Source organism: Vigna unguiculata, chromosome 7 (assembly GCF_004118075.2).
Source record: "Vigna unguiculata cultivar IT97K-499-35 chromosome 7, ASM411807v1, whole genome shotgun sequence".
Lineage (NCBI taxonomy): Eukaryota > Viridiplantae > Streptophyta > Magnoliopsida > Fabales > Fabaceae > Vigna > Vigna unguiculata.
Window position 1 is genome coordinate 27,484,881 of NC_040285.1, and position 20,768 is coordinate 27,505,648.

A 20,768-nucleotide genomic window follows, 5' to 3' on the forward strand; every position below is an offset into this window, starting at 1 on the left:
TATACATAGGTTGTTCAAAAACAAAATGTTGCTAAATCAATAGAAACTACACACATGGTGTTGCTCTCAAAAGCTTAAGTAACAGATGTCATTCAATTGCTCATTTCTCATTTCTAATTGGATCATTTTTTTTTTCTTATAGATTTGGTCATTCATTTATGAAAATAGGGACCACACACAACACATTTTCATAAGTGAAATATGGTTTTCAAAATAAAAATTTAATTCTATGATTTTTATATACTAAAAAAAGATAAAATTTGATAATTAAAAGTAAGAGATTTTTCATAATATATAATTATTCTGATATCAGGATATGGTCAATTATTCCTCATTTTTTATCTCTCATTTCTAGTCAAGATTTAAAGGTAATGAACAAGTTAACCATACATCTATGAATGAAAATAAAAAGAAATATTTAAATCATTTTAAACTTCGACTTCCAATTAATATAAAATGATTAAATATGATCGAACCAATAACAAATGAAACAACTGGAAAAGTATTGTATCAGCTCATTCAATGATATATTCATCAACTCAAAATGTTAACATTAATTTTTCCATACATTCCTACTTTTCTAAACTTTTAAACAGTACGTAACAAATTCAATAATTAAAATCTCAATTTATCATTGTCTTGCAATTGGATTTTTTAGATGGATATGACTATTATAATTCAATCCAGATGAATTGGAATGAAGGTATTTTACCTTTTCTCACCATAATAAAATTGTGTCATTTTTCAACTTGATTTCACTCGAACATACGTGAATCAAGTTGGTCCACTTTATTAAATCAATTTCAACGAGTAAAGTAGAAGTAAATGAAATATAGGATAATTACAAAAAGTACTAAGAAATTGTTTTGAAAAACATTTATCATCATGAGACAAAAGTTCATATGGTGTTAATGGAGGGAAATTAAAAGTTCAGAATAACTTTAAAAGGTTTAAATTCACTATTTTTATATAGTTTTATAACTATGCAATAATTATAATTAATAAGGTATATTTAAGAAACCCTATTTTGTTTTCCTTCTTACTTCACATATTCACTATCATTCTACTATAATTAATAAGGTACGTATATAATAATTGTTTTTAAGTTTGTAAATATAACTCGTCACCACTACTATGGATGGAAACATTAGATGCTTTTGGCTTAGACAGCTCTTTAGCTTTGGCAGAATGAATTGGTAACAAGAATAGTATATTTATGAAAGTGGTAATAATGTCAATAATTAACACTTGTTAGTTTGACAAATATATTAATATATTATGTTTAATTATATATTAATGGTAAATCACAATTATTTTATTTTAAAAAAATAAAAAACAAAATTCACAGTTAAAATTTGTGTGTAGCTAAAAAACTCACAATTACAAAGCTTTTATTTGAGAAACATTTGAGGACAAAGTTCCTCGAGATTGTATGAAAATAACAAAATTAATATAGTCAGGAATATAATTATTCATAATATACCACTAAAAATTATTATATTATATGAGATTATTTTTACAAATTTGTTAAAATAATTTACAAGAAAAAACATTTTTCTGTCATAAGAATCTTAATTGACAGGTAATTCTTTTTTGCATAATTATCTCCTAACAAATTATAAAATTTACAAGTATTTTTTACAAAATTTATTGAGAAAAATGTTTTATACAAAATATTTTGTAAAAGAATTGGTAACAATTTTTTACATATTTTATTTTATAACAATTTATAAGTAATTTTTACGAAAAAAAATTAAAATAAAATTGACAAAAAATATGAAGTTTTTTAGTAATGATATATGATAAAAAAAATAAAATTGGAGAAGAAATAGAAGAAAAATATATGTTATTTAAAAAAAAAATGAGTGAAATAAATAATAAATACATCATATTATAATATCCATGTGTCAATTTTTAGTTGCTTTTTACTCTATTGTTTAAAAAAAGTATTTATTACTTTTTTGGACGGTATATACTGTAGAAAATTATTTAATATTTTAAAATTTATTATTTACAAGTTCCCTCTCAAATCATGGCTAAAGTGATAATATAATATGATGAAACCCACAATTTTTTTTTTTTACTTTTTTGTTCTTTATTCTTCTTTAGTGAAATATTCTACATTATTCCCTCCTGATTTATTAAAATCAAATATGATGTAAGTGAAGGTATCTCCTTATAACAACGGAATTCCCTTATTCTACGTATTTTATATTTCTATTCTATTTGTAACTATATATAAATTATAAATAAATAAATAAAATTATCCAAATATTACAATTAGTTATACATATGCAAAACATATAATATATCACATAACACTTGCATATTTTAATAACACAAGATATAAATTACTCGCTATTTTTAATACAGGGCAGTCATTAATATTAATTTCGTTTCTTGAAAATTTATGAAAACACTAAATGTATCTTTTTCATTAGTTTGAAATAATAACAATATAGTCTTTTAAATAAGACTTTTGATACTATCAATTCACATTTTTTTTATTTAATTGTTGTGCTGTTTTATTTTTTATAGAGATTTTTTTTTTTTGTAGATTTTTCATATATTATAATTTCCTCATTTTTCTATCTAAGTTAATTGTGATTTTATTTCACTTGTGGTACAAAAGTTAGACGGGGATCCTCTTTCTCCTTTACATTTTTGTTTTGTTAAGAAGGCTTTAAGTAGGGGTATTTCAAAGTTTATATATAAAAAGTTTATGTTTTTCATGATTGATCTTCAGGATACATTTTTCTTCTAATACTTTTTTGTATTGTTGATATATTTGTTTTTTGTAAAGGAGATACTAGAACACTAGCATTTTGAAATATTTCTTGCAAGAGTACAACACATTCTCTTGTGAATGGGTGAGTCTTACTAAAAGTCACTTTTAAAATGTTGATATTTTTGCTTCTTTTGTTAGACATCTCAAAAACATTCTCTCTTGTAATAAATGATTTGTTCCTTTTAGATATTTGGGTGTGCCAATTTTTGTGGAGACTTCCAAGGTGCGTTTTTTTTCAAGGTTGATAATATCGGTAATAAGTTTGCTTTTTGGAGAGGAAAGTTGCTTAATATGATGGAAATAATTCAACTAGTAATTCAGTCATTGTTGGCTTATTGTCTTATACCTTCCAGGTTTACAAAATACATATTAAGCTCATGCTTGATGTGGAACAATGATTCGAAATTTTGTTTGAACTGTAAATAAACAAAAGCATAGACCTGTCACTGTTAAATGATTCATCTTGTGTGGTTCTAAGTTCAATGGTGGTTTGCAGGTTACTAATATTTAGTTGGAGAATAGAGCCTACATGCTCCAACTTTAGCTATTTGTTTGTCCCAAAGAAAAGCCTAAACAATTCTACATAATGGTTTCCAAAAATATAATCATGGTTGGCTTAATAACTCATAATTTCACACTCCTTGATTTAAACAAAAGGCTAAAGAGAATGCAATCACAATACTTACTTGAAAACCGAAGACAATTATTCAAGACACGAGTGTAATTCATATTCATAGCTAGAAAATCCATTGAGAGACTTTGTGTTGATCCCTAGCTTTGAATATGAAGTACACTTGTATCTTTTAATATGAGAGAGAGGAACTATGAGAGAGAGGAACTATTAGAGAGAACTATCATATAGAAGTTAGAGAACTTTAGAAAAGTGGTTTGTTGAGAAATTATGTGTTTTAAAATAATGAAACTCTTTTATAACGACTAGCGCGCATGTGTGTTCACATTTTTTAATTTTCATAGAAATTTGAGTTAATATCAATAAGAAATATATAATTAATTTTTAAAATAGTTGTTAAATGTAAAATTAGAAAAATAAATTATGTACACAAAATAAGTTTTTAAAATAATAGTTAAAGAGAAAAGAAGTTGTTAGAATAACGGTTAAAAATAAATTATTTATAAAATAATTAATTTTTGAAACAATTAAAGGTAAAACTGAAATAACAAATATAAACACAAAAGAGGTATCTCTTTATATATTGTTATACATTATATTTCTACTAAAACCTTTAAATATTAAAATAATAAAATCTTATTATTTTTAAACCATTATCACTATCACTTCTATCAAACCATTCTTTATGGTTTTACATTAAATGTTTTTATTTTAGTAGTATTATGCTATTACAATAAGATGTTATAATTCACATTAAGTTCATATGTTTAGAATAATCAATGATTAAATCTCTATGTTTATAGTTCAATTAGTTATTCTATCTTAATTTAGGTTTTAACAGCGTGTTTAATAACATAATACTTACAAATATACAATCAATCAATTATCAAGTAATTAAGAATGATAATAGAATAGAGTAATCGAAAATAAATATATCGAATAACAGAAAAGATTAATAATGAATGTTTTTAACCTTAAGAATTTATCTTCCTTTTTATTCTGTTCCGTCTCTTCAACAAAATTAATTTTAACATGTCGAAAGTCTTCTATTATAATTTTTTCAAAACGCGCAAAGCTTGTTAGGTTGATTTTGTATTTCAAGTAACTAACTCTGATAATAACTGTAACTAATTTTATTGATATATTATTTTATGTTCATCAAATTTTACTTATCTTGAAAATTATAAACCAAATATTATCTTTTTCATATTTATATTTATATATAAAATATTAATTTTTTAAACAGATAATAATAAAAAATTAAGTACTTATCTTTTATAAAATTATTTAATAAATATGTAATTATTTTAAAAGATACTAATAAAAATATTAATAGAAAACAAAAATAAACATAATAAAAAATATGATAATATCAATTATAAAAATATTATTATACCCACGAAATTAAGTTAAAGAATCCATGTCGTGAAAGAGTTATTATAAGTAGAATTTAACACTCACAATACTTGGTGATTCAATCCCATGCCACCTTTTATATATTCTTTAAAATAATTATTATACAAGTGAGTAAATTTGTTATACATATGAATTTGTAATTGAATACTAATGTAAAACTATTTAATACTGAATATAACAATAATTTATAATTTAAAACTATGTTCTTAATTTTAATTAAATTAATATTATAATTAAAAATGTATAATTTATAGTATAAAGTTACTGTTTCAAAAGATATACATGAAAGAAAGTATTGCTAGTTATTATGATGATTGGTTAGGCTTAGAGGTGACGGCAAAGACGGAAAGATACAAAAACCCCAAAATGTCCTTGGGCTATACTTTATACAAATTACGCACTATTGCAAGTTTACCCCAAAATAAAGTTGACCAAAAAAAAAAAAACTCAAAAGATAGGGAAAAAAAAAATTCATCTAGACATTAATGTAGAGGATACAGATTTATCTATGTTGCTTCCTTCATCGTCATCTTCCCCCATCTTGTTAGGGTTTGTAGAGTTTGCACTTTGTCTTCAAATTTTCTCGCTCATCGTTCTCACCTCCGGCCATCTATAGAACATCGATTTTTTACTTTTTTTTATCGATATTCCATTTTATTAACCCCAATTTTCCATGTATTGAACCGTACAATAGAAAATCGCAATTCCTCCAAGATTTCGTAAAGGTAACTCCTGATAGGATGTGGTCTTCTGTTTCCTGTAAGGATTAGAGCTAATCACTACAGAATCGCTTGATTATAGTAAAATTGACTAAGTTTTTATTTATTTATTATTAATTATTAATTATTAATTTTTGATTGGTGTCTATTTATTTAATATTTGTAAATAATATTATTGCAGTGAGTTTATAATGATGTTTGTTTTGTTCTGTTATGCATCTGTATTGTTAAGTTCAGGTAATGGCAGCCATATTTTGTGAGGTTCTTTTGAACATATTTTACAGGATCTTTTAGGTTATATCTGGGATCCTGTCAGTGATTACTGATTTTTATTTTTTTTAATTTATCTCATGATCTGGCTGTTGAAATGTAATGAACTAGGGATTTGGTTCTGAGAAAGAGTAAATATAAACATTAAAAGAGGGATAAGTGAGAAAGAGATCAAGAATGCTTGTTGTCACGTGCATTTAGATGATGAACACTCCTACAATAAGCTTGGTTCCTCATTTATCAATTATTATTTATTATTCGATTCAACAAGAATATTAACAAAAAAGAAAATATTGAAGTTTCAATATGCCTTTGGTTTCAGATCTACCATTCTGTTGGACGAATGCCAATAGCGTTATTGAAAATAGTTAGAGTTTTAGCCTGAGATGAGCGAGGATAACAATTTTTAATAAATAGAAAATAAAGTATTGAAAATGAAGATATGTTGCATGATGATTCCTTATCTGAGCTGACTCTATTTGTTTATTGTGACTTATTTCAGATTGATGTATTTTAACAATTTATGAAGTTACCGGCACCTTGAATCAGCTTCCGTTGATGTGATTTCCTGCTACTTTGCAGCGGAAGTTCAGAGAACCCACAAACTCTACGTCTTTCACTTCATAAGTACTATTCTTATCAAAGTAAGTTTAACAAAATCCAAAGTAGATTTTTTTTTGTGCTGGCGTGGGTGTGCAGATTATGGTTATATGCTGACTCCTTAGTTCGTGCAGGGAAGACAAACCAGGGACATTATTTCTTATTGCCTTTTGTGCATGAGGTTATGATGGGGACTGAGCTTATGAGAATATGTGTTAAAGAAGACAATGATGATTTTCCATCAGTTCCGCCAGGTTTTGAGTCATATACATCTTTCTCTCTGAAGAGGGTAGAAAACAATGGAAAACAAGATGATAAAAACATGATCAGTTGTTCAGCCTCTACAAGTGCTTCTGAATCACCATCAACTCTGGTGGAAAATGATGCTCAAGTTCGTGAAACTGCAAAGGTTCCTAGATCTCTTCGACGAAGACCATGGATTAATTATGGACAATACGAGAACCATTCAGAAGAAGACTCTGACTGTGAGCGGCTTGATCAAGTCAGTCCCAAATTGGTTCATTTTTTTGTCTAGATTTTGAATACAAAACACAACTTTTTTAAATTTCTTAGTGCACTGAATTCTGGTTGGTATCTTACATACGAATGTCAATGCAGACTTTGTCCTCTAGGGCCTGTCTTCCTCGGGGAGTCATCCGTGGATGTCCAGATTGCAGTAATTGCCAAAAGGTCTATATATAAAACATACATGATTTATTTCTGTCGGAAATTATTTTTGTCCTCATTATTGATGAATTGCTCTAGTTCGACTCCATTCTCATCTATTAATGTCGTTTGTTTTATTATTGTCATTATTTTAATAACTAAATATATACATACATCGATTTTTTGAAAGATGAATTTATTAAGAGAAAAGTAGTAATAATGGCGTTTGTATTGCCAAGTTTTATGAATTGGGGTGGTCCTTTACTGAATGTTAAAATAGAAATGGCTTGGTCTACCTGCTCATCATTGAGCTCAGCAATGAACTTGAGTTGGTAATTTATATATTATAGGAGTTAATTTATCATAAATTGGTGCTATTGGGCATCTCTCTTGCGTGATGAGTAATTGACAATTGAAGTTTCTGACAGGTTGTTGCCAGATGGCGACCTGAAGATGCTCGTAGGCCAAATATTGAGGATGCTCCTGTTTTCTACCCCACTGAAGAGGTCTTGTGCAGTTCCTGTGGCACATTTGAATTCACTTCTGTCCATTCGCCTGTTCTGTTTAGTTCTGTCAGTTTGCTTTATGAGGAAATCATACCTCTGACTTTTCATTTTTATCCAGGAGTTTCAAGATACTTTGAAATATATATCAAGCATTCGCTCCAGGGCTGAGCCATACGGAATTTGCCGCATTGTTCCACCTTCTTCTTGGAAACCCCCCTGTCCTCTCAAGGAAAAGAGTAAATGGGAGGCTTCTAAATTTTCTACACGTGTACAGCGGATTGACAAACTTCAGAATCGTGATTCAATGAGAAAAATGTCAAGGGTTCAAAGTAATATGAAGAGGAAAAGGAGAAGATGCACAAGAATGGGGGTGGATAATGGCACTAGAAGAGGACCCAATACAGGATTTTGTGAAGTGGAAAGGTTTGGGTTTGAACCTGGTCCAGAATTTACCTTGGAAACATTTCAGAGATATGCAGAAGATTTTAAGCTCCAATACTTCAGAAAAAATGAGAATGTATCTCATTTGGGTGCTAATACAACAATTTTAAATGGTACCTCAGAGCCTTCAGTGGAGAGCATTGAAGGTGAATATTGGCGGATGGTCGAGCGTCCCACCGAAGAAATTGAGGTCACATTCTGTAGAATCTTAATAATTTGCTTCTGTACGAAACTATTATCTATTTGTTGCCCTTATTATATGCTGCGCCATTTACATTTAATTTTCTATCACTTCCAGGTGCTTTATGGAGCTGATCTGGAAACTGGGATTTTTGGGAGTGGTTTCCCTAGTAAATCTAGTCAGCTAGGTTCTGCTTCACATGAACAATACATAAAGTCTGGCTGGAATTTAAATAACTTTGCAAGGCTTCCTGGATCTCTGCTCTCTTATGAGAGCAGTGATATATCTGGTGTTTTAGTACCATGGTTGTACATTGGAATGTGCTTTTCTTCCTTTTGTTGGGTAAGGACTGCATATTTTCCTTATTTTCTAGCATGTATTTCATTCAATTAATCACAATTTGTGTTTACAGTGCTTGAGACCAAAGAAAAAGATTGAAAAAAATACGTTATTTCTCATTGATTTAACTGTACAAAAGGATACGTGGATAATGGAATATATATACATATATGTGTGTCTGGACACTTATATAGAAACAAGAAGCTAAAAGTAAGAAAAGAATTGAGCTAAATCTAGGTATTTGATTCAATTTACATAATTGTTAGGGATCCATTGCACAGTATGGGAGTTGAGTTCCTCATTGGTAGTATCAGATTCTAGTGTGAGGTTCATAAGGCCTTGGGCTTCCCAGCTACCATAGATAGCTTTTATGGTGTGGTTTTCCCAAGGTTCTTATGAATTGGTATGAGAGTTTTCCACCGTGTTAGTTGCACAGGTTTGCCTTGGATTAGTAAAAGGGATAGTTCATAGACAGTCCTCATGGGAGCTTAGGCTGCGATGTGTGATGAGATGTTAGTTTCCAATTGTAAGGTATGGGACTTGAACCCACATTGGGACTTGAATCCCACATTGGATGTATGAGATTGTAGTGTGAGATTTATAAGGTCTCTGTCTCTCCAACTACTGCTCCTAGCTTTTTTTGGTGTGGTTCTTGTCAAAATAATGTACAGTAAATATCTCCAAAGTAGGCTCTTTACGTAATACAAATAAAGTCTGATATAAATAGAATTAAAGTCAACTAAATCAAATCTGTATCAAATATCCTGGAATGTATCTGTAATCTATGTAGTCTATTGACAATAGCTGTCAGTTACATACTTATGTGTTTTTTGTGTCTTTGAATGCTCTTTGAGGATGGAAAGGATGTGCATTTGTGTGAGAGTAAGGGGAAACATAGCATAGGTGACATCTTTTTGCTCTGATTTGTTTGTTAAACCACAATAACAGGACTATTTTTGTGTTGAGTGGCAATTTGTTGATGTTGTGTGAGTGTTTATGTGTGGCAGAGTGAGTCCTTAGTTGGCATAGGATCCGTAGTTTGTAACAACTTCATATTTTCTCTATGGTTTAATTGTGAATGCAGCATGTGGAAGACCACCATTTATATTCATTGAACTACATGCATTGGGGAGCTCCAAAATTGTGGTATGGAGTCCCTGGAAAAGATGCCTGCAAATTGGAAGAGGCTATGAGAAAGCATTTACCAGAACTTTTTGAAGAACAGCCCGACTTGCTTCATAAGCTGGTGCGTAAAAGTTTTGCTATTACTTGGCAAACGGCATTTGATCTTGTTTGTTTTATCTGCTTCAGAGGTGGCAAAAAAATCAAAATTATGTTGTCATTTGGTGGGGTTCCATATTTTACATCTTCATTTTACCCAGCTGTCCATATTTTTACTATTAGGCAGTAAATAATTATGTTGGATGATGTTGTTTATTTCTTTGGACGTATATTTATCTGCTCCTTGCATTTCTGACTTGTTGCAGGTCACTCAGCTTTCTCCTTCTATCCTTAAGTCTAAAGGAGTACCAGTTTATAGGTGTGTCCAAAACCCTGGGGACTTTGTTCTGACATTTCCTCGAGCCTACCACTCTGGGTTCAATTGCGGTTTCAACTGTGCTGAGGCTGTTAATGTAGCTCCTGTTGACTGGCTGCCCCATGGGCATATTGCTATAGAGTTGTACCAGGAACAGGGGCGCAAGACTTCTATATCACATGATAAGCTGTTACTTGGGGCTGCAAGGGAGGCAGTTCGAGCTCAATGGGAGCTTAATTTGCTAAAGAAGAATACTTTGGATAATCTACGATGGAAGGATGTCTGTGGAAAGGATGGCTTTTTGGCCAAAGCACTTAAGGTATATTATGCTTCTTCCTAGTAGGAGTGGATGATATTTATGATACTTTGTTGGCTACTCAATCAGTGCATGCACTCTATTTGGCTATTTCATTGATTAGTTTCCATTTTCTAAAATAGTGGTTTCACATATAAATGATACTTTTTTTGTATGATTCATGTGGTTAAGTCGTCTTATCAGTTTCAAGTTTAAAATTATTACATTGAGCATTGTAAATCACCAATATGATATGTTTGAAATTATTTTTACATTACATTTGAATCATGCCATTAGATACAAATTATGAATTACGATAAAAAATCAGCTTGACAATTCACAATTTGAGTTTTGATCTGAAAACCTCCTCACCATGAGTGCTTTTGGATTTTGTCTGTTCATCCCTTTCTCCTACCCCACCTTGGCTTTTTTTTTCTTCTGTATTATGTTAGTTGATTGTGGAGAGTCTGTAAACTGATAGCCTAAAGTGCTAGATTGAATTTAAATGTTTTTGATTAAGTTTATTTTTAGAGGTAGAAAGAGATTTCCATACAGATGAACAAGGATTGTTATCCAAAAATGCAATAAAAAGAAAAGGAAAAATCAAAATTCAATGATTCCTTTGTCATTAACTAGTTATCCTAGAAGTTTCGTTTATTTGAACATTCACTCTCATCGATGTTATGCACCCCTTTACTCAAGATGCTTTTAAACTTGAAGTCTAAATAATGCATAGGCCTTCTTTATTTTTTTGTGAGATTCAACTTTATTATAGAAAAATGGGGGTTGCCAAGGATCAAGCTCCTGAACACCTGAACTTTTGTTCTATTTGATTGACATTTTAGGATCTTGTTTTAATAGGAACGATTTTACGGTAGAGCAATTGTTATCTGTCAATTACAATTTCAAAAAGTAATTGAAATTCATTCTTCTAATTAATAAGTGTTCTCCTTCCCCTGTCCCCGCCCTGCCAAGAAAAAAACTAAAATATTAAAGATATTAATCAAAGTGAAATGCAAATTCTATAAAATTACATCACCACGAGTACCTTCTATTTAATTTTAATAATCTCTTTTCCTATGTTACTTGTGATCTAGATGCGTGTTGAGATGGAACGAGCAAGAAGAGAATTTCTCTGCAGTTCTTTACAGGCATTAAAAATGGAGAGTACCTTTGATGCTACTGATGAAAGGGAATGCAACATATGCTTTTTTGATTTACACCTATCTGCAGCTGGCTGTCGCTGTTCCCCAGATAGATATGCTTGCTTGGATCATGCAAAGCAGCTTTGTTCATGCTCTTGGGAATCCAGATTTTTCCTCTTTCGGTATGATGTTGGTGAACTAAATATTCTGGTGGAGGCATTGGAAGGAAAATTAAGTGCAATCTACAGATGGGCAAAATCAGATCTTGGGCTGGCGCTATCATCTTATGTTTCATCAGGCAAGGAAACAATACTTAAAGAATTGAAATCTCATTCATCCAGTTTGTCTCATTCTTCCAGGGCCACTTTGAATAAAGAGATGGCTTTGCATCCACCAAATAAATATATTGATGATTCTCAATTGGTTGACGTCCCAATAGAGAATCAAGCAAATAGCAAAGATCAGAGCTATTTTCAACAGAGAAAATCAGCTGAAGCTATTTCATTTTCATGTTCAACGAAGGACTTGCTAACATTTAACAGCTCAAAACCTACATCTGATATTCCTAATCATAAGATCTGTGTTAGTAAGGAAGAATCTGTTATTTGCAGCACAAAGATGAAAACACCTGGTTGTCAATTGTCTCAGGAGGATACATCGTATGCTTTATCTACTCTATCTCAACAAGGAGGTGAGAAAAGATCACTTTACAGGCATAACAACGTTATACTTCTTAGTGACGATGACGAAGACGAAAAGATGTCTGATTCAAATAGAAGGAAGGAACTTTCTTCTATGCTTGTAGGTCCTGGAGATAAGTCAAGCCCATTTAACAATATAGAAAGTACAAACTTGACCATTTCTGTGACAGATACTGCTGTGATGGGTGAAAGGGATGCTATTACATTACCCCATGAAAATATGAGTTCTAATTCAATTCAGTCTTTGCATGTGAAACAAGAGTGTCATGAATACACAGGAACAGTTCTAGCCTCTACCCCACTAGATCTCTCTTGTCATATTGGTCTTACAAGTGCACAATGTACTAAAAATATTTCAGCTCCTTCAAAAGTAGAAGCAAGTGATCATTGTTTGGAAAGTTTGGAGATTTCTCCTCTGAACCTACAACTTTCTGGCACTAAGGTTAAGACTGAAGATAATCACGAAAAGTTTGGAGGATGTTCCACTTCTAATGTAGCAGACAATGCGAGAGCTGTTAATGGGAACTTTTCTTGCGGTCCAAACAATTTCCGCCAGAAAGGTCCTCGGATAGCGAAGGTTGTCCGGCGCATCAACTGCAATGTTGAACCATTAGAATTTGGGGTTGTGCTTTCTGGAAAGTCTTGGTGTAGCAGTCAGGCTATATTTCCAAAGGGTATGTATGCTTGGTTGTAATGAATTGCAACTTCTATGCCACTGTTATATTGAGTCTGTAAGATGTGTATTTATGCAAACTAAATTGATGCAGGATTTAGAAGCCGAGTTAGATACATAAATGTCTCAGATCCATCCAGTATGTGTTACTATATTTCAGAAATACTTGATGCTGGACGTGGTTGGCCTCTATTTATGGTACTTTCACCTCTTTCTCAAATTGCTATCTTTTGTCATGCAATTTGACCATATATATATATATATATATATATATATATATATATATATATATATATATATATATATATATATATATAATTATGTCTAGGAAGGTATTTCACATATCTGATGTAAATTTGATGTACTTATAATTTAAATCCTTTGTTGCTAATATCTTGCTGAGTTTTACCCCTTATTAAGTTGGCAAAAGTTTGATGGAAGATTCCTAGATCCTTTGCACTTCTGGAATGTTGTAGCCTTTAGAGCCACGCATGTTTGTTTTTCGAAAGTTGCTCCTTTTAACGTGTAATGTTGTGAGAATTGATAGCCCTTTTATCCTATTAATTTGATTACCGATTATTCTGGCTTCTGGGCATCTAATTTTAAGAATGGAGTCATGAAAAAAAATGCAAACAAGGTGTTTGGCATTATGGGGTAATCTTTAATGGAAGCAATCATGTGTTTAACCTAATAAGCAACTTATTTCCTTATCAAGTTAGATCAAAATGCATATTTCAAAAACGTTTTAGGTGTTGGTTGGATTTCGTTAAAATTTTCGTTGGATATCGAAATAGGTTGGTATGAGTAATTAGTTGACTCTAACTGGGAAGAGCTGTTGTGTGAAATAACGAAAATCTTGTTTTACTCCTCAGGTTTCCTTGGAAAGTTGTCCAAGTGAGGTCTTCATCCATATGTCAGCTGCAAGATGCTGGGAGCTCGTCAGAGAGAAAGTGAATCAAGAAATTGCAAAGCAACATAAGCTGGGAAGAAAGGGCCTTCCTCCTTTACAGCCCCCTGGTAGCCTTGATGGCTTAGAAATGTTTGGGTTTTCTTCACCAGCAATAGTGCAGGTAATTTTACTGATAAAACACTTGAAAGAAAAAAAAAATAAAAAGGTTAAATGAATTGATCGTATCATAGAAGCATAAGCAAAAGTGAACTTATGCTTTTCAGCTTTTGGATAAGTTAAGTATGGCAGTTGATTTTTGCCTATTTATATGAGAAGCTCAAATATTTTATTATTTTATTTTCTTCTCGTATTAGTGTATATAATATTTTTTAATCCAAATAGGGCCTAAAACCCATATATGATTCCAAGGACTTCATTTATGTATAACATGAGCTGAAACTCGTCACCTTCCACAGACTAATATGTAAATTATGGGCATAACAAATTTTATAGCTTCTTTTAGATGGACATGATAGTGATTCAGGATTGAACTATATACATATGAAGTAGGCATTTATGTTAAAGAAATCACAAAAAGCGTTTTCATGAAAATGCAACTAAGCATTTTTCTAACAAGTTTCCTGATTTATTGATACGCAAACCTAGCACTCTCTTAGCTAGTCTCTTTACATTAGGGCTAATGGAACTCTTAACGAACATTTCATCTCCTTTGGTTACAGTAACAATCTTGTCACATGTTTTACATCTGGAATTTAAAAGTAGTCTTATTCTTAAAAGTCATGTTTTAGGGATATATTAAGCTTCTTTCTGGTTATCCATCCGTATAGTTATCATCTGTAATGCACATTTGATTTTGTTTTCCTTGGGCATAATTTTGAATTTGATAACTATAAGATAAAGATACCTACTTTCTTTGAACAGGCTATTGAGGCGCTGGATCGAAGTCGAGTGTGTAGTGAATATTGGGACTCACGGCCGTACTCACGTCCTTTAGGACAGATTTCACAACCATGCCAAAGCAGTGTTAGTGGTGGCATTGGTCAAGGTGTTCTTTTGAACAAAAACATTCCCGTTGAAGTTGTTGCAGTATTAAGGAGCCTATGTAAAAAGGCTAATGCAGAAGAATTGAACTCGTTGTACAGCATTCTTAGTGAAAGTAGGCCCCAGGCTGACAGGAGCCAAATTGCGCAATTTCTTAAAGAAGAGATTCAAAAATCACAACCACCCTAGGTAATTCATTATTTGGACGGAATTGTTCATACGCCTAACCTTCTCACGTGTATATTGTAGTTCCTCCCAGGTTGCACATGCAATTTCTTGCAACCTTAATCTTTTGATTTTTTTTCCCATCTGAATGGAGGTTATAGAGAAAGAGAAAGAAAAAAACGAAAATAAAATTAGAAAAAGTGTGGGTGGGGGAAGCCTATTTCCCTTCAAAATTTTGCTCTTGTGGCAGCTGGGAGATGTGGAAAGTTATCGAGTGCCACTGTGGCTGTCTCATCTGAAACTCTGAAGGGCCAGGCTACCAGGCCTCTATAATTGATTTTGATTCATATGTTGTACACGCAGTTTTAAACTACATGTAGGTTTCATGTTTAGATTTCATTAATTATTTTAGAAAATAGCTTTTTACTCGTATTAAGCTGTTTTCTCCAAAAAAGTACATATCTTATAAAAGGGCTTTTTTTTATTCCACAGTTCATAAAAGTTTATTATCGCCTAGAATGTAGATGATTTCAAAAGTTGAGAATGATAATTTCCTTAACAAAATTATTTTTTGCTTAGTTAATGTAATTTATTGAAGTAATATAATTAGCCAGATTGTCTTTAAATCGATTAAGAATTAGCACAAATGGAAAACATTAAAAAAATTATCTTCTAGTTACTTTGTAAAATAACCTTTACAGCTTATTCAAACAAATGGGCTTTATCTGTTTTTATTTATTTTAGGATTGGTTGCATTTTTTATTTCAATTTTTATGTAAATTTGTTATCTTTTTTGTTAAACAATTATTTAGTGTGTTTGGCTTCTACATTTTTTATTTACTTCAGTGATAACTAAGGTGAATAACAACCTGGGAGCTTATTATGGGTTTAAATTGAGTTGGGTTGAAAAAAATTTAATTTTTTTAAAAGTAGGATGAAGTAAATTTGGTTCACTTAATCTATGGGTTAAACAAATTTGAGTCGAGTTGAAGGTTGATTGATCCATTTAAACAACCAACTTTCTTTTACAATTTTTTATTTTTTTATAATTATTTATTACTTTTAATTATAATTTATTTTTTAAATATTAGAATGTTACTCAATAATATTTAAATAGTTTAAATTTGTTTGTCAAATTATATACGTTGATATTTTAGTATTTAATTATTATTTTTATAATAATATTTTAAAAACTAGACAAACATTTTGATTCTATTATTATAAAAGATAAATTAAGGCAATTCATTCTCATCCTGTTGTAATAAATATAATAAATTATAAAAAAAAAATTGTAAGTGAGTTCACCTATTAGTTCACCCGTTCATGGTAAATCGAACTAGGTTGAAAATTTTTTGACTCATCAAAAAATGAATCGAATTAAATTGATCTTTTTTTAGTTCAATTTATAGTGAACTAATTTGTAGAAGTCGGATCGACTCAATTTTACACCCCTATGATGTATCATGAACCAATTTTACAGATCGTTGATCAAATATAACCTGTGGCATAAGATTGATCTTATTATTCACATAATGTGGGGGTGTAAAAATTAAAAGCTGTGTTGACAACATAAAATATTTCCTTTGGGATAAGATTGATCTTGCTACTCAAATTTGTGATCACTGGTGTACAACTTGCAGTGATGCTCCATCGTAGTTTTCACCTCTCTTCACTTCATTTTTCAAAATCTAAAGATAAAACTTTTTAATTGTTTTGAAAGATACTTCTCATTTTAATGATTAATTTTCTTCAAATTTTGTAGTCTAATTGAGTAACTAATTTTCACCATTATAATTAGGAATGTCAAAATTCGTACCTACAGATACCTGTGGATAAAACTCATAATGGGTAAGAAATAATTATTATAAATAAATACCCTCAAATAATAAGTACGCGTATTTTTAATACCCGCATGTTAACAGGACGGGTATGAGTATTATAGTATCCGTACTCATGGATACATGTACTCGCATACTCTAATTTAAATTTAAAAAAATAAAAAAAACATGATTAAAATATTAACATATTGATTTTGAATGAGTTATTTTTTTATCAATTAATTTTTAAAAAAATCATTTTTTTTGTAAACTGTCATTCAACACTATCTAAATAAGTTATTTGGACTTTGTTTAAAATTTATGAATGTTATGTATTCTATTTTATTTGAATTTATAATTAAAATATGTTGTTAAATATTTTCTTTTATTTTTTTGTAAATACTCGTGGGTATATGTGGATATCCGTGAATATTAAAAAATTATATAAATACTTGTATAATGAAGATCTAATGAATATATGAGTACAAATACGAGATAAATATTTATCTAATAAATAAAATACGAGAAAGCTACTATTCGTTACATCCTAATTATAGCTCAACCCTTCTTTATTTAACGATATTTGCAACATGTACTCCAAAAATAGTTGCTGTAAATGTAGTAATAAATACAAAGGGGCTGGAATATTATGTGCGAATAAAAAAATTTCTCAGAAAGATATTATTGTAACTTCTTTCTTATTGTTATCAGTTTGACTCTAAGTCGGTAATATCAAAGCAACATGACGTTTACTCCTACAGTTGATTTGATATTTTATTAAGATGGAACAAGCATGTGTAATATGTTTTTATATAATTTCCTATCAAGTGGTCTATTAATAATAGAAGGGATATTGGAAAGAAAAAAATCAATGGAAGGGAAAATGAAGTATGAATGACTGGCTAATGTTTATTTTCATATTTTGAAATGAATACAAAATGAGAATTTAGAGATACACACAACAATTGCTAATAATAACTCTTTTATTATTACACCTTTAAATTAGTTCTCAACAAAATTAATTTACAAAGAAAGTATATTAAATTTTATAATTTTATTGCGATTTGACGTATTGGTCTTTATTAATAAAAGAATTGATGCATTCTATAAGGATTCTTTTACAAAGAATTATCATATTAGGAAATCAAACTGTAACTTTGAACTCATACCTATTATTATTGGATCGAATGTTTATAAGTACGCAAAAAATTTAAACTAATGGTTAATTCACAAATATTTCTACTTAAAAGTATACTAACTCAAACACTATTATTAAATTATGACATTACACAATTATGTTACACTATAGAACAATTGATACACTCTATATTCTATATTAGGTACTTAATAAATCAACAACCGATTAGTTTTTAGACCATTGTGATACAAAATTACAATTAAAAAAGCATTAATGCTTTAAAGGTGGATCTTTAGTTATTCAAGTCAGTTGTTTAATCAACATCACATGACACAAGATTAAGATCAAGAAACATTGATGTTTTAGAGGTGGATCTCCTCTCATTTAAGTCAATTGCTTAAACAACCTACAAAAATTCTTGAGAGAGAAAATGTTTTAGATGACACATGTTTAAAGTTAAGTTTATGTTGCATACTTCCATTAAGTTAAGATACCTTGGTATTTTCTTGACCACTAACCAATGAGAATCTAAGGATTATTTGCATACACTAATCAATATTGTTCATCACAAAATCAAGTTGTGATACGATATTGTAGAACATTGAAGTTTCCCAACTACAAAAATTTGTACAAAGTAGAATCAAACATAAGTTAAATCCTCCTTTACAATTATTCACCACAGTAGAAGAGATTGAACTACCTTTAGTCATATTAGTTTTCTATAGTAAGTCTTATGTATACATATTCTAAACAATAATAATATATTTGTTCAGAAGATGTTTGATTTTGATACCCATAAAATAATATAATAAATCAAGATGTTTGAGAGAAAAATTGATATTTAATTAATCAATAAGGGATTGCACCAATTGAGAAAAGCTCCCTATAACAATAATATCATCAACTTATGCATGTAAGTGGAGAATATGTTCCTTAGTTTTGTAATAAATAAAAAAATGGAAGGATCACATTTACTTGTTTTGAAGCCAAAGTTTACCACTCATGTAGAGCTTGTTTTAAAGCATGCAAAATTTGTTTTGTTTACACATTAAGGGTTTATCATTTTATTTTAAAAAAATGTGATTTTTGTATATATATGGTTTCATCAAGAATATCATTTAAGAATGTATTATTGATATTTAACAATAAAAGATTTCACTTATTGGTGATAGTATGTGTGAGTGGTTTTACATTAAAGTCAACCATGTTAGTGTTGAAAATCTTTTACTATCCATCTAGGTTTATATTTCTTCAAATATCTATTCACATTTTCTTTTTCTCTATAAACTCACTGCACCTAAGAAATATTCAAATTGTTTTATTCAAAACATTACATTCATCTTTCATAACAAAATACCATTTTAGATTAGTTTAGATTTCCTCTACATTCTTAGGATCATAATAAGATATAGATGGAGAAATTCTATGCTTACTAAAGATAAGTTTATATTTGATTTTCACAGTTTACATGTTTTGAGATAGAGAAACAAACTCAAAACCTAAATCAAAAGATGACATAGAGTTTCGAAAAGTAGATGACTTTAATATGATGGACCATTCTAATATCGAGAAAGAAGAAAAATGATTGATCTATTAAAGTTATGTATAGTGATTTGAGAATCATTAAAAGAATATGCGATGACTAAGGAATAAATAGTTCAGTAGTTGTTAAAAGAAAAATATTTATGTTTAAAGAATTGTAGATTCATTAAAAACATTTTTAAAGACATTTATAGAATTTCTCAAGATTAAAATAACATAAAAATGTACATTCATGATATTTAAGCTCATTTTGTACAACCATTCTAATGAAGGGTCATAAATAATGTCAAACAAGTAAAATAAAAGTTTGTGATTATCCAATAGAATAAGCAAATATACAATTTCTATTTCACATTCATCTTGAGCGAGAAATTATAGTGAAAATGAAGAATGTAACACCTAATGTCCAAATCCACGCACACAATCTAATCATTCATGATATATTTCCGCAACTACTTAAAATTCTGGATAAAACCAAATATAGGATAAAATCACGAAAAAAAAAAGATAAATACCAAAATAAAATTGATACAAATTTAGAAACCGAAAAAATAATTAACTTTTTATTTTCCAAGGTCGGGAGTTGCTAAACAGCATTATTACCCTTCCCTGTTCATTATATTTAACAGATTCATTCACTACATTAAACAAACTATTCACAAAAAAGCAAATAATCAATACACCATTCTTATTATATAGTCTTTCGAAATTCATTAATTAACCAAATCAATTACATTTTAATTACCATCAATGTACATTTAAAGAAACACAATAATTTACTTCAAAAAATAAAAAAGAGAGTGTAACCAGCATCTTTCATTAAGTAATTTTAAAAGCTTACTCCAACCATTCATTCATTGGTTGTCCAAAACTGGTCCAATCATTACCTAAATATATAAATATATATATACCTCTTAAACTTATTTGAGTGGTTGACATTATGAAATAAAATAATGAAACAATTAATAAATAATAATAATAATAATAATTAAGAAAATGATAATGTTTGTTTGTACTATGGCAGGTAGGGGCCCACGATAATCCCGGAAAGTGGTGTTGCGACCGCTTATCTGGTAATTCTTATCCACAACGAATCGGCCCGCAACGCAATTGAGTGAGCCCATATCTTTTTCTCTCTCTTTATTTTTCTCTCTTTCTCTCTCTGCCCCTTATTCTGGTGGGCACATTCACTCGTCCTTCAACCTCCATTTCCCACACCCAAACCCAAACCCTTCTATCCACTCACC

General features: G+C 30.0%; 1 protein-coding gene across 4 annotated transcripts; it reads left to right on the top strand.

Annotated features, from left to right (window-relative positions):
* The first annotated feature begins 5,264 nt into the window (after window positions 1–5,264).
* LOC114190821 (putative lysine-specific demethylase JMJ16) lies at window positions 5,265–15,515 on the top strand. 4 transcript variants are annotated; one of them, XM_028079871.1, is made up of 13 exons: window positions 5,265–5,560; window positions 6,327–6,468; window positions 6,550–6,926; window positions 7,043–7,114; window positions 7,519–7,596; window positions 7,715–8,227; window positions 8,336–8,560; window positions 9,642–9,803; window positions 10,045–10,413; window positions 11,487–12,909; window positions 13,003–13,106; window positions 13,781–13,978; window positions 14,740–15,515. In XM_028079871.1, exons 3-13 carry the CDS (start codon window positions 6,609–6,611, stop codon window positions 15,046–15,048), a joined length of 3,771 nt encoding a protein of 1,256 aa, XP_027935672.1. In that variant the 5' UTR covers window positions 5,265–5,560; window positions 6,327–6,468; window positions 6,550–6,608; the 3' UTR covers window positions 15,049–15,515. The 4 variants fall into 4 exon arrangements, with proteins under 4 accessions (XP_027935672.1, XP_027935671.1, XP_027935674.1 ...); XM_028079870.1 differs by having other exon boundaries at window positions 6,559–6,926; XM_028079873.1 differs by having other exon boundaries at window positions 5,273–5,560; window positions 6,407–6,468.
* The last annotated feature ends 5,253 nt before the right edge of the window (window positions 15,516–20,768 follow it).